The 16,335-nt window shown below is 55.2% G+C and overlaps 1 protein-coding gene across 2 annotated transcripts in view; it reads right to left on the reverse strand.

Annotated features, from left to right (window-relative positions):
• The window catches only part of LOC140398895 (caM kinase-like vesicle-associated protein), a 176,807-nt gene that overhangs the window by 31,934 nt on the left and 128,538 nt on the right, over nucleotides 1–16,335 (reverse strand). For both annotated transcript variants that reach the window (XM_072487852.1, XM_072487853.1), the window contains 2 exons: nucleotides 12,163–12,283; nucleotides 8,775–8,850 (listed from right to left, as the gene is read on the reverse strand). In XM_072487852.1, the coding sequence (XP_072343953.1) occupies nucleotides 8,775–8,850; nucleotides 12,163–12,283 (197 nt within the window). The remainder of the gene's footprint in view (nucleotides 1–8,774; nucleotides 8,851–12,162; nucleotides 12,284–16,335) is intronic.

Raw genomic sequence — 16,335 nt, forward strand, 5'->3', positions numbered from 1 at the left:
GGGTCAGTACTGAGGGAGAGCCGCACTGTCTGAGGGTCAGTGCTGAGGGAGTGCCGCACTGTCAGAGGGTCAGTACTGAGGGAGTGCCGCACTGTCAGAGGGTCAGTAGTGAGGGATTGCTGCACTGTCAGAGGGTAAGTAGTGAGGGATTGCTGCACTGTCAGAGGGTCAGTACTGAGGGAGTGCCGCACTGTCAGAGAGTCAGTACTGAGGGAGTGCCGCACTGTCAGAGGGTCAGTACTGAGAGAATGCTGCACTGTCAGAGGGTCAGTGCTGAGGGAGTGCTGCACTGTCAGAGGGTCAGTACTGAGGGAGTGCCGCACTGTCAGAGTGTCAGTGCTGAGGGAGTGCCGCACTGTCAGAGGGTCAGTACTGAGGGAGTGCCGCACTGTCAGAGGGTCAGTACTGAGGGAGAGCCGCACTGTCAGAGGGTCAGTGCTGAGGGAGGGCTGCACTGTCAGAGGGTCAGTACTGAGGGAGTGCCGCACTGTCAGAGGGTCAGTACTGAGGGAGTGCTGCACTGTCAGAGGGTCAGTACTGAGGGAGTGCCGCACTGTCAGAGGGTCAGTACTGAGGGAGTGCTGCACTGTCAGAGGGTCAGTACTGAGGGAGTGCTGCACTGTCTGAGGGTCAGTACTGAGGGCCTGCTGCACTGTCAGAGGGTCAGTACTGAGTGAGTGCTGCACTGTCAGAGGGTCAGTACTGAGGGAGTGCTGCACTGTCTGAGGGTCAGTACTGAGGGAGTGCTGCACTGTCGGAGGGTTAGTACTGAGGGAGTGCCGCACTGTCAGAGGGTCAGTACTGAGGGAGTGCTGCACTGTCAGAGGGTCAGTACTGAGGGAGTGCCGCACTGTCAGAGGGTCAGTACTGAGGGAGTGCTGCACTGTCAGAGGGTCAGTACTGAGGGAGTGCCGCACTGTCAGAGGGTCAGTGCTGAGGGAGTGCCGCACTGTCAGAGGGTCAGTACTGAGGGAGTGCCGCACTGTCGGAGGGTCAGTACTGAGGGAGTGCTGCACTGTCGGAGGGTTAGTACTGATGGAGTGCTGCACTGTCAGAGGAGTACTGAGGGAGTGCTGCACTGTTAGAGGGTCAGTACTGAGGGAGTGCTGCACTGTCAGAGGTTCAGTGCTGAGGGAGTGCGGCACTGTCAGAGGGTCAGTACTGAGGGAGTGCCGCACTGTCAGAGGGTCAGTACTGAGGGGGTGCCACACTGTCAGAGGGTCAGTACTGAGGGAGTGCTGCACTGTCAGAGGTTCAGTGCTGAGGGAGTGCCGCACTGTCAGAGGGTCAGTGCTGAGGGAGTGCCGCACTGTCAGAGGGTCAGTGCTGAGGGAGTGCCGCACTGTCAGAGGGTCAGTACTGAGGGAGTGCGGCACTGTCAGAGGGTCAGTACTGAGGGAGTGCTGCACTGTCAGAGGTTCAGTACTGAGGGAGCGCCGCACTGTCAGAGATCAGTACTGAGGGAGGGCTGCACTGTCAGAGGGTCAGTACTGAGGGAGTGCTGCACTGTCAGAGGGTCAGTACTGAGGGAGTGCTGCACTGTCAGAGGGTCAGTACTGAGGGAGTGCCGCACTGTCAGAGGGTCAGTACTGAGGGAGTGCCACACTGTCAGAGGGTCAGCACTGAGGGAGTGCCGCACTGTCAGAGGGTCAGTACTGAGGGAGCGCCGCACTGTCAGAGATCAGTACTGAGGGAGGGCTGCACTGTCAGAGGGTCAGTACTGAGGGAGTGCTGCACTGTCAGAGGGTCAGTACTGAGGGAGTGCTGCACTGTCAGAGGGTCAGTACTGAGGGAGTGCCGCACTGTCAGAGGGTCAGTACTGAGTGAGTGCTGCACTGTCAGAGGGTCAGTACTGAGGGAGTGCTGCACTGTCAGAGGGTCAGTACTGAGGGAGTGCCGCACTGTCAGAGGGTCAGTACTGAGGGAGTGCCGCACTGTCAGAGGGTCAGTACTGAGGGAGTGCCGCACTGTCAGAGGGTCAGTAGTGAGGGATTGCTGCACTGTCAGAGGGTCAGTACTGAGGGAGTGCCGCACTGTCAGAGGGTCAGTACTGAGGGAGTGCTGCACTGTCAGAGGGTCAGTGCTGAGGGAGTGCCGCACTGTCAGAGGGTCAGTACTGAGGGAGTGCCACACTGTCAGAGGGTCAGTACTGAGAGAGTGCTGCACTGTCAGAGGGTCAGTGCTGAGGGAGTGCTGCACTGTCAGAGGGTCAGTACTGAGGGAGTGCCGCACTGTCAGAGGGTCAGTGCTGAGGGAGTGCCGCACTGTCAGAGGGTCAGTGCTGAGGGAGTGCCGCACTGTCAGAGGGTCAGTACTGAGGGAGAGCCGCACTGTCAGAGGGTCAGTGCTGAGGGAGGGCTGCACTGTCAGAGGGTCAGTGCTGAGGGAGTGCTGCACTGTCAGAGGGTCAGTACTGAGGGAGTGATGCACTGTCAGAGGGTCAGTACTGAGGGAGTGCCGCACTGTCAGAGGGTCAGTACTGAGGGAGTGCTGCACTGTCAGAGGGTCAGTACTGAGGGAGTGCCGCACTGTCAGAGAGTCAGTACTGAGGGAGTGCCGCACTGTCAGAGGGTCAGTACTGAGAGAGTGCTGCACTGTCAGAGGGTCAGTGCTGAGGGAGTGCTGCACTGTCAGAGGGTCAGTACTGAGGGAGTGCCGCACTGTCAGAGGGTCAGTGCTGAGGGAGTGCCGCACTGTCAGAGGGTCAGTACTGAGGGAGTGCCGCACTGTCAGAGGGTCAGTACTGAGGGAGAGCCGCACTGTCAGAGGGTCAGTGCTGAGGGAGTGCCGCACTGTCAGAGGGTCAGTACTGAGGGAGTGCCGCACTGTCAGAGGGTCAGTACTGAGGGAGTGCTGCACTGTCAGAGGGTCAGTACTGAGGGAGTGCTGCACTGTCAGAGGGTCAGTACTGAGGGAGTGCCGCACTGTCAGAGGGTCAGTACTGAGGGAGTGCTGCACTGTCAGAGGGTCAGTACTGAGGGAGTGCCGCACTGTCAGAGGGTCAGTACTGAGGGAGTGCCGCACTGTCAGAGGGTCAGTACTGAGGGCCTGCTGCACTGTCAGAGGGTCAGTACTGAGTGAGTGCTGCACTGTCAGAGGGTCAGTACTGAGGGAGTGCTGCACTGTCAGAGGGTCAGTACTGAGGGAGTGCCGCACTGTCAGAGGGTCAGTGCTGAGGGAATGCCGCACTGTCAGAGGGTCAGTACTGAGGGAGTGCCGCACTGTCGGAGGGTCAGTACTGAGGGAGTGCTGCACTGTCGGAGGGTTAGTACTGATGGAGTGCTGCACTGTCAGAGGAGTACTGAGGGAGTGCTGCACTGTCAGAGGGTCAGTACTGAGGGAGTGCCGCACTGTCAGAGGGTCAGTACTGAGGGAGTGCTGCACTGTCAGAGGTTCAGTGCTGAGGGAGTGCGGCACTGTCAGAGGGTCAGTACTGAGGGAGTGCCGCACTGTCAGAGGGTCAGTACTGAGGGGGTGCCACACTGTCAGTGAGTCAGTACAGATGGATTGCTGCACTGTCAGAGGTTCAGTGCTGAGGGAGTGCCGCACTGTCAGAGGGTCAGTGCTGAGGGAGTGCCGCACTGTCAGAGGGTCAGTGCTGAGGGAGTGCCGCACTGTCAGAGGGTCAGTACTGAGGGAGTGCCGCACTGTCAGAGGGTCAGTACTGAGGGAGTGCTGCACTGTCAGAGGGTCAGTACTGAGGGAGTGCTGCACTGTCAGAGGTTCAGTACTGAGGGAGCGCCGCACTGTCAGAGATCAGTACTGAGGGAGGGCTGCACTGTCAGAGGGTCAGTACTGAGGGAGTGCTGCACTGTCAGAGGGTCAGTACTGAGGGAGTGCCGCACTGTCAGAGGGTCAGTACTGAGGGAGTGCTGCACTGTCAGAGGGTCAGTACTGAGGGAGTGCCGCACTCTCAGAGGGTCAGTACTGAGGGAGTGCCGCACTGTCAGAGGGTCAGTACTGAGGGCCTGCTGCACTGTCAGAGGGTCAGTACTGAGTGAGTGCTGCACTGTCGGAGGGTTAGTACTGATGGAGTGCAGCACTGTCAGAGGAGTACTGAGGGAGTGCTGCACTGTCAGAGGGTCAGTACTGAGGGAGTGCTGCACTGTCAGAGGTTCAGTGCTGAGGGAGTGCGGCACTGTCAGAGGGTCAGTACTGAGGGAGTGCCGCACTGTCAGAGGGTCAGTACTGAGGGGGTGCCACACTGTCAGAGGGTCAGTACTGAGGGAGTGCTGCACTGTCAGAGGTTCAGTGCTGAGGGAGTGCCGCACTGTCAGAGGGTCAGTGCTGAGGGAGTGCCGCACTGTCAGAGGGTCAGTACTGAGGGGGTGCCACACTGTCAGAGGGTCAGTACTGAGGGAGTGCTGCACTGTCAGAGGTTCAGTGCTGAGGGAGTGCCGCACTGTCAGAGGGTCAGTGCTGAGGGAGTGCCGCACTGTCAGAGGGTCAGTGCTGAGGGAGTGCCGCACTGTCAGAGGGTCAGTGCTGAGGGAGTGCCGCACTGTCAGAGGGTCAGTGCTGAGGGAGTGCCGCACTGTCAGAGGGTCAGTACTGAGGGAGTGCCGCACTGTCAGAGGGTCAGTACTGAGGGAGTGCTGCACTGTCAGAGGGTCAGTACTGAGGGAGTGCTGCACTGTCAGAGGGTCAGTACTGAGGGAGTGCTGCACTGTCAGAGGGTCAGTACTGAGGGAGTGCTGCACTGTCAGAGGGTCAGTACTGAGGGAGTGCCGCACTGTCAGAGGGTCAGTACTGAGGGAGTGCTGCACTGTCAGAGGGTCAGTACTGAGGGAGTGCCGCACTGTCAGAGGGTCAGTACTGAGGGAGTGCCGCACTGTCAGAGGGTCAGTACTGAGGGAGTGCCGCACTATCAGAGGGTCAGTAGTGAGGGATTGCTGCACTGTCAGAGGGTCAGTAGTGAGGGATTGCTGCACTGTCAGAGGGTCAGTACTGAGGGAGTGCCGCACTGTCAGAGGGTCAGTACTGAGGGAGTGCCGCACTGTCAGAGGGTCAGTACTGAGAGAGTGCTGCACTGTCAGAGGGTCAGTGCTGAGGGAGTGCTGCACTGTCAGAGGGTCAGTACTGAGGGAGTGCCGCACTGTCAGAGGGTCAGTGCTGAGGGAGTGCCGCACTGTCAGAGGGTCAGTGCTGAGGGAGTGTCGCACTGTCAGAGGGTCAGTACTGAGGGAGAGCCGCACTGTCAGAGGGTCAGTGCTGAGGGAGGGCTGCACTGTCAGAGGGTCAGTACTGAGGGAGTGCTGCACTGTCAGAGGGTCAGTACTGAGGGAGTGATGCACTGTCAGAGGGTCAGTACTGAGGGAGTGCCGCACTGTCAGAGGGTCAGTACTGAGGGAGTGCTGCACTGTCAGAGGGTCAGTACTGAGGGAGTGCCGCACTGTCAGAGGGTCAGTACTGAGGGAGTGCCGCACTGTCAGAGGGTCAGTGCTGAGGGAGTGCCGCACTGTCAGAGGGTCAGTACTGAGGGAGTGCCGCACTGTCAGAGGGTCAGTACTGAGGGAGTGCCGCACTGACAGAGGGTCAGTACTGAGGGAGTGCCGCACTGTCAGAGGGTGAGTACTGAGGGAGTGCCGCACTGTCAGAGGGTCAGTACTGAGGGAGTGCCGCACTGTCAGAGGGTCAGTACTGAGGGAGTGCCGCACTGTCAGAGGGTCAGTGCTGAGGGAGTGCCGCACTGTCAGAGGGTCAGTACTGAGGGAGTGCCGCACTGTCAGAGGGTCAGTACTGAGGGAGAGCCGCACTGTCTGAGGGTCAGTGCTGAGGGAGTGCCGCACTGTCAGAGGGTCAGTACTGAGGGAGTGCCGCACTGTCAGAGGGTCAGTAGTGAGGGATTGCTGCACTGTCAGAGGGTAAGTAGTGAGGGATTGCTGCACTGTCAGAGGGTCAGTACTGAGGGAGTGCCGCACTGTCAGAGAGTCAGTACTGAGGGAGTGCCGCACTGTCAGAGGGTCAGTACTGAGAGAGTGCTGCACTGTCAGAGGGTCAGTGCTGAGGGAGTGCTGCACTGTCAGAGGGTCAGTACTGAGGGAGTGCCGCACTGTCAGAGGGTCAGTGCTGAGGGAGTGCCGCACTGTCAGAGGGTCAGTACTGAGGGAGTGCCGCACTGTCAGAGGGTCAGTACTGAGGGAGAGCCGCACTGTCAGAGGGTCAGTGCTGAGGGAGTGCCGCACTGTCAGAGGGTCAGTACTGAGGGAGTGCCGCACTGTCAGAGGGTCAGTACTGAGGGAGGGCTGCACTGTCAGAGGGTCAGTACTGAGGGAGTGCTGCACTGTCAGAGGGTCAGTACTGAGGGAGTGCTGCACTGTCAGAGGGTCAGTACTGAGGGAGTGCCGCACTGTCAGAGGGTCAGTACTGAGGGAGTGCTGCACTGTCAGAGGGTCAGTACTGAGGGAGTGCTGCACTGTCAGAGGGTCAGTACTGAGGGAGTGCCGCACTGTCAGAGGGTCAGTGCTGAGGGAGTGCCGCACTGTCAGAGGGTCAGTACTGAGGGAGTGCCGCACTGTCGGAGGGTCAGTACTGAGGGAGTGCTGCACTGTCGGAGGGTTAGTACTGATGGAGTGCTGCACTGTCAGAGGAGTACTGAGGGAGTGCTGCACTGTCAGAGGGTCAGTACTGAGGGAGTGCTGCACTGTCAGAGGTTCAGTGCTGAGGGAGTGCGGCACTGTCAGAGGGTCAGTACTGAGGGAGTGCCGCACTGTCAGAGGGTCAGTACTGAGGGGGTGCCACACTGTCAGAGGGTCAGTACTGAGGGAGTGCTGCACTGTCAGAGGTTCAGTGCTGAGGGAGTGCCGCACTGTCAGAGGGTCAGTGCTGAGGGAGTGCCGCACTGTCAGAGGGTCAGTGCTGAGGGAGTGCCGCACTGTCAGAGGGTCAGTACTGAGGGAGTGCCGCACTGTCAGAGGGTCAGTACTGAGGGAGTGCTGCACTGTCAGAGGGTCAGTACTGAGGGAGTGCTGCACTGTCAGAGGTTCAGTACTGAGGGAGCGCCGCACTGTCAGAGATCAGTACTGAGGGAGGGCTGCACTGTCAGAGGGTCAGTACTGAGGGAGTGCTGCACTGTCAGAGGGTCAGTACTGAGGGAGTGCTGCACTGTCAGAGGGTCAGTACTGAGGGAGTGCCGCACTGTCAGAGGGTCAGTACTGAGGGAGTGCCACACTGTCAGAGGGTCAGCACTGAGGGAGTGCCGCACTGTCAGAGGGTCAGTACTGAGGGAGCGCCGCACTGTCAGAGATCAGTACTGAGGGAGGGCTGCACTGTCAGAGGGTCAGTACTGAGGGAGTGCTGCACTGTCAGAGGGTCAGTACTGAGGGAGTGCTGCACTGTCAGAGGGTCAGTACTGAGGGAGTGCCGCACTGTCAGAGGGTCAGTACTGAGGGAGTGCTGCACTGTCAGAGGGTCAGTACTGAGGGAGTGCCGCACTGTCAGAGGGTCAGTACTGAGGGAGTGCCGCACTGTCAGAGGGTCAGTACTAAGGGCCTGCTGCACTGTCAGAGGGTCAGTACTGAGTGAGTGCTGCACTGTCAGAGGGTCAGTACTGAGGGAGTGCTGCACTGTCAGAGGGTCAGTACTGAGGGAGTGCCGCACTGTCAGAGGGTCAGTACTGAGGGAGTGCTGCACTGTCAGAGGGTCAGTACTGAGGGTGTGCTGCCCTGTCAGAGGGTCAGTACTGAGGGAGCGCCACACTGTCAGAGGGTCAGCACTGAGGGAGCGCCGCACTGTCAGAGGGTCAGTACTGAGGGAGTGCCGCACTGTCGGAGGGTCAGTACTGAGGAAGTGCTGCACTGTCGGAGGGTTAGTACTGATGGAGTGCTGCACTGTCAGAGGAGTACTGAGGGAGTGCTGCACTGTCAGAGGGTCAGTACTGAGGGAGTGCTGCACTGTCAGAGGTTCAGTGCTGAGGGAGTGCGGCACTGTCAGAGGGTCAGTACTGAGGGAGTGCCGCACTGTCAGAGGGTCAGTACTGAGGGGGTGCCACACTGTCAGAGGGTCAGTACTGAGGGAGTGCTGCACTGTCAGAGGTTCAGTGCTGAGGGAGTGCCGCACTGTCAGAGGGTCAGTGCTGAGGGAGTGCCGCACTGTCAGAGGGTCAGTGCTGAGGGAGTGCCGCACTGTCAGAGGGTCAGTGCTGAGGGAGTGCCGCACTGTCAGAGGGTCTGTGCTGAGGGAGTGCCGCACTGTCAGAGGTTCAGTACTGAGGGAGTGCTGCACTGTCAGAGGGGCAGCACTGAGGGAGTGCTGCACTGTCAGAGGGGCAGCACTGAGGGAGTGCCGCACTGTCAGTAGGGCAGCACTGAGGGAGTGCCGCACTGTCAGAGGGTCAGTACTGAGGGAGTGCTGCACTGTCAGAGGGTCTGTGCTGAGGGAGTGCCGCACTGTCAGAGGGTCAGTACTGAGAGAGTGCTGCACTGTCAGAGGGGCAGCACTGAGGGAGTGCTGCACTGTCAGAGGGGCAGCACTGAGGGAGTGCCACACTGTCAGTAGGGCAGCACTGAGGGAGTGCCGCACTGTCAGAGGGTCAGTACTGAGGGAGTGCTGCACTGTCAGAGGGTCAGCACTGAGGGAGTGCCGCACTGTCAGAGGGGCAGCACTGAGGGAGTGCCGCACTATCAGTAGGGCAGCACTGAGGGAGCGCTGTGCTGATGGAATCTCCTGTTCTCCGAGGTGCATCCAGGGCTGTACCGTCGAGGCAGTTTGAGGGACGAGGTAGTGAGGGGTTCAGTGTGGGTAGGTGTGCGGGGGAGGGGTGGGGGGTTACTCACAATATGTACATGATGATTCCAACAGCCCAGCAGTCCACGGGTGTCCCGTATCTCTGACGGGCCACGACTTCAGGAGCTGCGAGAGAGAGACGGGGAAACAGAGGGAGACGATCAGGCAGCTGGTTTAATGCTGATACATATCACTCCTGCTGGGGTGGGACATCCTAATGAAGGGTCCCCCTCTTCACCCACCCAATCTCAATGGACCCATAGAACGCAGGTTTGCAATTCGACCTGGGCAAGCCTTGCCGCCCATACCGAGAGTGTGATTCATACGTTTTCCACTGGCGTGTTGGGGCTCCTCAGCTCCGTGCGCTCAATCCACCTCGAGTAGTTTGACACAGGCAAGAATCTGCGGGCTGTTTCCTGAGGGATCTCTCTCTCTCAAAGTAGTTCCTCCAAGACACCTCTATACACAAGCATTCCTGCGTTTGCTAACCATATTTAAAAGTGGGTTTTGACCTGAGGCGGGTTTTGCTTGATTGGAGACAACAGATAACAGATGGAGTTAAAGTGTTTAATTTTATTGTTCAGCATTGTTTTAATTAGTAATTGTAAACTATTTATCCTATGATATTAAAGTTAGTTTAATCCTGTGTTAGTACTAAAGTTTGTTTTAATAATCTGTAATAATAATCTTTATAAGTGTCAGTAGGTTTACATTAACAATGCAATGAAGTTACTGTGAAAAGCCCCTAGTCGCCACACTCCGGCGCTTGTTCAGGTACACAGAGGGAGAATTCAGAATGTCCAATTCACCTAACAAGCACGTCTTTCGGGACTTGTGGGGGAAAACCGGAGCATCCGGAGGAAACCCACGCAGACACGGGGAGAACGTGCAGATTCCGCACAGACAGTGACCCAAGCTGGGAAATAAAACCGGATCCCTGGAGCTGTGAGGCAACAGTTCTAACCACTGTGTTACTGTGCTGCGTACTGAAGTCATCATTACTGGAATCTATAAACTGACTATTCGCCTGCAAAAGGCAGCGTTACTGGAATCTCTAAACCGACTATTCACCTGCAAGAGGCAGCGTTACTGGAATCTCTAAACCGGCTATTCGCCCGCTAAAGGCAGCGTTACTGGAATCTCTAAACCGACTATTCACCTGCAAAAGGCAGTTTTACTGGAATCTCTAAACCGACTATTCACCTGCAAGAGGCAGCGTTACTGGAATCTCTAAACCGACTATTCGCCCGCTAAAGGCAGCGTTACTGGAATCTCTAAACCGACTATTCGCCTGCAAAAGGCAGCATTACTGGAATCTCTAAACCGACTATTTGCCTGCTAAAGGCAGCGTTACTGGAATCTCTAAACTGACTATTCGCCTGCAAAAGGCAGCATTACTGGAATCTCTAAACCATCTATTCGCCTGCTAAAGGCAGCGTTACTGGAATCTCTAAACCGACTATTCGCCTGCTAAAGGCAGCGTTAATGGAATCTCTAAACCGACTATTTGCCTGCTAAAGGCAGCGTTACTGGAATCTCTAAACCATCTATTCGCCTGCTAAAGGCAGCGTTACTGGAATCTCTAAACTGACTATTCGCCTGCAAAAGGCAGCGTTACTGGAATCTCTAAACCATCTATTCGCCTGCTAAAGGCAGCGTTACTGGAATCTCTAAACCGACTATTTGCCTGCTAAAGGCAGCGTTACTGGAATCTCTAAACTATCTATTCACCTGCAAGAGGCAGCGTTACTGGAATCTATAAACCGACTCTTTGCCTGCTAAAGGCAGCATTACTGGAATCTCTAAACCGACTATTCGCCTGCTAAAGGCAGCGTTACTGGAATCTCTAAACCATCTATTCACCTGCAAGAGGCAGCGTTACTGGAATCTCTAAACCGACTATTCATCTGCTAAAGGCAGCGTTACTGGAATCTCTAAACTGACTATTCGCCTGCTAAAGGCAGCGTTACTGGAATCTCTAAATCGACTATTCGCCTGCTAAAGGCAGCGTTACTGGAATCTCTAAACCGACTATTTGCCTGCTAAAGGCAGCGTTACTGGAATCTCTAAACCATCTATTCGCCTGCTAAAGGCAGCGTTACTGGAATCTCTAAACCGACTATTCATCTGCTAAAGGCAGCGTTACTGGAATCTCTAAACTGACTATTCGCCTGCTAAAGGCAGCGTTACTGGAATCTCTAAATCGACTATTCGCCTGCTAAAGGCAGCGTTACTGGAATCTCTAAACCGACTATTTGCCTGCTAAAGGCAGCGTTACTGGAATCTCTAAACCATCTATTCGCCTGCTAAAGGCAGCGTTACTGGAATCTCTAAACCGACTATTCGCCTGCTAAAGGCAGCGTTACTGGAATCTCTAAACCATCTATTCACCTGCAAGAGGCAGCGTTACTGGAATCTCTAAACCGGCTATTCGCCCGCTAAAGGCAGCGTTACTGGAATCTCTAAACCGACTATTCACCTGCAAGAGGCAGCGTTACTGGAATCTCTAAACCGACTATTCGCTTGCTGAAGCCAGCGCTCTGGAATCGCTAATCCAACTATTCGCCTGCTGAAATCAGCATTACGGGATTCTCTCAACAGACTATTCGCCTGCTGAAGTCAGCGTTACGGAAATCTGTAAATCGACTATTGGCCTGCTAAAGCCAGCGTTACTGAAATCTCTAAACTGGCTATTCGCCTGCTGAAGGCAGCGTTACTGAAATCTCTAAACCGGCTATTCGCCTGCTGAAGCCAGCGTTTCTGAAATCTCTAAACCGACTATTCGCCTGCTGAAGGCAGCGTTACTGAAATATCTAAACCCACTATTCGCCTGCTGAAGGCAGAGTTACTGAAATCTCTGAACCGGCTATTCATCTGCTGAAGGCAGCGTACCTGAAATCTCTAAATTGACTATTCGCCGGCTGAATTCAGAGTAGGTGAGTGGGAGCACTCCTGCGAGCAAGAGGTAGCGCGCATGCTGGCGTAAGTTAGTGCGAGGTGGCACGGTAGCGCAGTGGTCCCCGGTTCGATTCCCAGCTTGGGTCACTGTCTGTGTGGAGTCTGCACGTTCTCCCCGTGTCTGCGTGGGTTTCCTCCGGGTGCTCCGGATTCCTCCCACAAGTCCCGAAAGACGTGCTGTTAGGTGAATTGGACATTCTGAATTCTCCCTCTGTGTACCCGAACAGGTGCCGGAATGTGGCGACGAGGGGATTTTCACAGTAACTTCATTGCAGTGTTAATGTAAACCTACTTGTGACAATAAAGATTATTAGATTAAAGTGCGAACACAGGCGAGAGGGGGGGGAGCGAGTACACGCAAGGGGAGAGCGAGCGCGCGCACGGGGGTGAGGGAGAGTGCGCAGGGGAGAGGACATGCGGGCAAGGGGAGTGTACAAAGACCGGGAGGAGACACAAAGCAGGAATGAGTCCAATTCCTACCCAAATATTCCGGTGTCCCACAAGGATCTGACATTGAGCCTGTCTCGATACGTGACAGATGGAAATCCCCAATCACCACCTTGGATGGATTCTGATGTCTGTAGTAAATCAAATTCTCCAGCTAGAATAAAACAGAGGACACAGAGACACCAATCAGTGTACAGATATCTCCCTGAGAGAGAGAGGGGACTGAGAGACACCAGTCAGTGTACAGATATCTCCCCAAGAGAGAGAGGGGACTGAGAGACACCAGTCAGTGTACAGATATCTCCCTGAGAGAGGGAGAGGGGACTGAGAGACACCAGTCAGGGTACAGATATCTCCCTGAGAGAGAGAGGGGACTGAGAGACACCAGTCAGTGTACAGATATCTCCCTGAGAGAGGGGACTGAGAGACACCAGTCAGTGTACAGATATCTCCCTGAGAGAGAGAGGGGACTGAGAGACACCAGTCAGTGTACAGATATCTCCCTGAGAGAGAGAGGGGACTGAGAGACACCAGTCAGTGTACAGATATCTCTCTGAGAGAGAGGGGGCTGAGAGACACCAGTCAGTGTACAGATATCTCCCTGAGAGAGAGGGGACTGAGAGACACCAGTCAGTGTACAGATATCTCCCTGAGAGAGAGAGGAGACTGAGAGACACCAGTCAGTGTACAGATATCTCCCTGAGGGAGGGGACTATGAGACACCAGTCAGTGTACAGATATCTCCCTGAGAGAGAGAGGGGACTGAGAGACACCAGTCAGTGTACAGATATCTCCCTGAGAGAGAGGGGACTGAGAGACACCAGTCAGAGTACAGATATCTCCCTGAGAGAGAGAGGGGACTGAGAGACACCAGTCAGTGTACAGATATCTCCCTGAGAGAGAGAGGGGACTGAGAGACACCAGTCAGTGTACAGATATCTCCCTGAGAGAGAGAGGACTGAGAGACACCAGTCAGTGTACAGATATCTCCCTGAGAGAGAGAGAGGGGGCTGTTAGACACCAGTCAGTGTACAGATATCTCCCTGAGAGAGAGAGGGGACTGAGAGACACCAGTCAGTGTACAGATATCTCCCTGAGAGAGGGGACTGAGAGACACCAGTCAGTGTACAGATATCTCCCTGAGAGAGAGGGGACTGAGAGACACCAGTGAGTGTACAGATATCTCCCTGAGAGAGAGAGGGGACTGAGAGACACCAGTCAGTGTACAGATATCTCCCTGAGAGAGAGGGGACTGAGAGACACCAGTCAGTGTGCAGACATCTCGCTGAGGGAGAGGACTGAGAGACACCAGTCAGTGTACAGATATCTCCCTGAGGGAGGGGACTATGAGACACCAGTCAGTGTACAGATATCTCCCTGAGAGAGAGAGGGGACTGAGAGACACCAGTCAGTGTACAGATATCTCCCTGAGAGAGAGGGGACTGAGAGACACCAGTCAGAGTACAGATATCTCCCTGAGAGAGAGAGGGGACTGAGAGACACCAGTCAGTGTACAGATATCTCCCTGAGAGAGAGAGGGGACTGAGAGACACCAGTCAGTGTACAGATATCTCCCTGAGAGAGAGAGGACTGAGAGACACCAGTCAGTGTACAGATATCTCCCTGAGAGAGAGAGAGGGGGCTGTTAGACACCAGTCAGTGTACAGATATCTCCCTGAGAGAGAGAGGGGACTGAGAGACACCAGTCAGTGTACAGATATCTCCCTGAGAGAGGGGACTGAGAGACACCAGTCAGTGTACAGATATCTCCCTGAGAGAGAGGGGACTGAGAGACACCAGTGAGTGTACAGATATCTCCCTGAGAGAGAGAGGGGACTGAGAGACACCAGTCAGTGTACAGATATCTCCCTGAGAGAGAGAGGGGACTGAGAGACACCAGTCAGTGTACAGATATCTCCCTGAGAGAGAGAGGGGACTGAGAGACACCAGTCAGTGTACAGATATCTCCCTGAGAGAGAGAGGACTGAGAGACACCAGTCAGTGTACAGATATCTCCCTGAGAGAGAGAGAGGGGGCTGTTAGACACCAGTCAGTGTACAGATATCTCCCTGAGAGAGAGAGGGGACTGAGAGACACCAGTCAGTGTACAGATATCTCCCTGAGAGAGGGGACTGAGAGACACCAGTCAGTGTACAGATATCTCCCTGAGAGAGAGGGGACTGAGAGACACCAGTGAGTGTACAGATATCTCCCTGAGAGAGAGAGGGGACTGAGAGACACCAGTCAGTGTACAGATATCTCCCTGAGAGAGAGGGGACTGAGAGACACCAGTCAGTGTACAGATATCTCCCTGAGAGAGAGAGGGGACTGAGAGACACCAGTCAGTGTACAGATATCTCCCTGAGAGAGAGAGAGGACTGAGAGACACCAGTCAGTGTACAGATATCTCCCTGAGAGAGAGGGGGCTGAGAGACACCAGTCAGGGTACAGATATCTCCCTGAGAGAGAGGGGACTGAGAGACACCAGCCAGTGTACAGATATCTCCCTGAGAGAGAGGGGACTGAGAGACACCAGTCAGTGTACAGATATCTCCCTGAGAGAGAGAGGGGACTGAGAGACACCAGCCAGTGTACAGATATCTCCCTGAGAGAGAGGGGACTGAGAGACACCAGTCAGTGTACAGATATCTCCCTGAGAGAGAGAGGGGACTGAGAGACACCAGTCAGTGTACAGATATCTCCCTGAGAGAGAGGGGACTGAGAGACACTAGTCAGTGTACAGATATCTCCCTGAGAGAGAGAGGGGACTGAGAGACACCAGTGAGTGTACAGATATCTCCCTGAGAGACAGGGGACTGAGAGACTCCAGTCTGTGTACAGATATCTCCCTGAGAGAGGGGGGACTGAGAGACACCAGTGAGTGTACAGATATCTCCTTGAGAGAGAGAGGGGACTGAGAGACACCAGTGAGTGTACAGATATCTCCCTGAGAGAGAGGGGACTGAGAGACACCAGTGAGTGTACAGACATCTCCCTGAGAGAGAGGGGACTGAGAGACAACAGTCAGTGTACAGATATCTCCCTGAGAGAGAGTGGACTGAGGGACACCAGTCAGTGTACAGATATCTCCCTGAGAGAGAGGGGACTGAGAGACACCAGTCAGTGTGCAGATATCTCCCTGAGAGAGAGAGAGAGGACTGAGAGACACCAGTCAGTGTACAGATATCTCCCTGAGAGAGGGGACTGAGAGACACCAGTCAGTGTACAGATATCTCCCTGAGAGAGAGACAGGACAGAGAGACACCAGTCAGTGTACAGATATCTCCCTGAGAGAGAGAGGACTGAGAGACACCAGTCAGTGTACAGATATCTCCCTGAGAGAGGGGACTGAGAGACACCAGTGAGTGTACAGATATCTCCCTGAGAGAGGGGACTGAGAGACACCAGTGAGTGTACAGATATCTCCCTGAGAGAGGGGACTGAGAGACACCAGCCAGTGTACAGATATCTCCCTGAGAGAGAGGGGACTGAGAGACACCAGTGAGTGTACAGATATCTCCCTGAGAGAGGGGACTGAGAGACACCAGTGAGTGTACAGATATCTCCCTGAGAGGGGGGACTGAGAGACACCAGTGAGTGTACAGATATCTCCCTGAGAGAGAGAGGGGACTGAGAGACACCAGTCAGTGTACAGATATCTCCCTGAGAGAGAGAGGGGACTGAGAGACACCAGTCAGTGTACAGATATCTCCCTGAGAGGGGGGACTGAGAGACACCAGTGAGTGTACAGATATCTCCCTGAGAGAGAGGGGACTGAGAGACACCAGTCAGTGTACAGATATCTCCCTGAGAGAGAGAGGGGACTGAGAGACACCAGTCAGTGTACAGATATCTCCCTGAGAGAGAGGGGACTGAGAGACACCAGTCAGTGTACAGATATCTCCCTGAGAGAGAGGGGACTGAGAGACACTAGTCAGTGTACAGATATCTCCCTGAGAGAGAGAGGGGACTGAGAGACACCAGTGAGTGTACAGATATCTCCCTGAGAGACAGGGGACTGAGAGACTCCAGTCTGTGTACAGATATCTCCCTGAGAGAGGGGGGACTGAGAGACACCAGTGAGTGTACAGATATCTCCTTGAGAGAGAGAGGGGACTGAGAGACACCAGTGAGTGTACAGATATCTCCCTGAGAGAGAGGGGACTGAGAGACACCAGTGAGTGTACAGACATCTCCCTGAGAGAG

This window comes from Scyliorhinus torazame, chromosome 22 (assembly GCF_047496885.1).
Source record: "Scyliorhinus torazame isolate Kashiwa2021f chromosome 22, sScyTor2.1, whole genome shotgun sequence".
NCBI classification, from domain to species: Eukaryota; Metazoa; Chordata; class Chondrichthyes; order Carcharhiniformes; family Scyliorhinidae; genus Scyliorhinus; species Scyliorhinus torazame.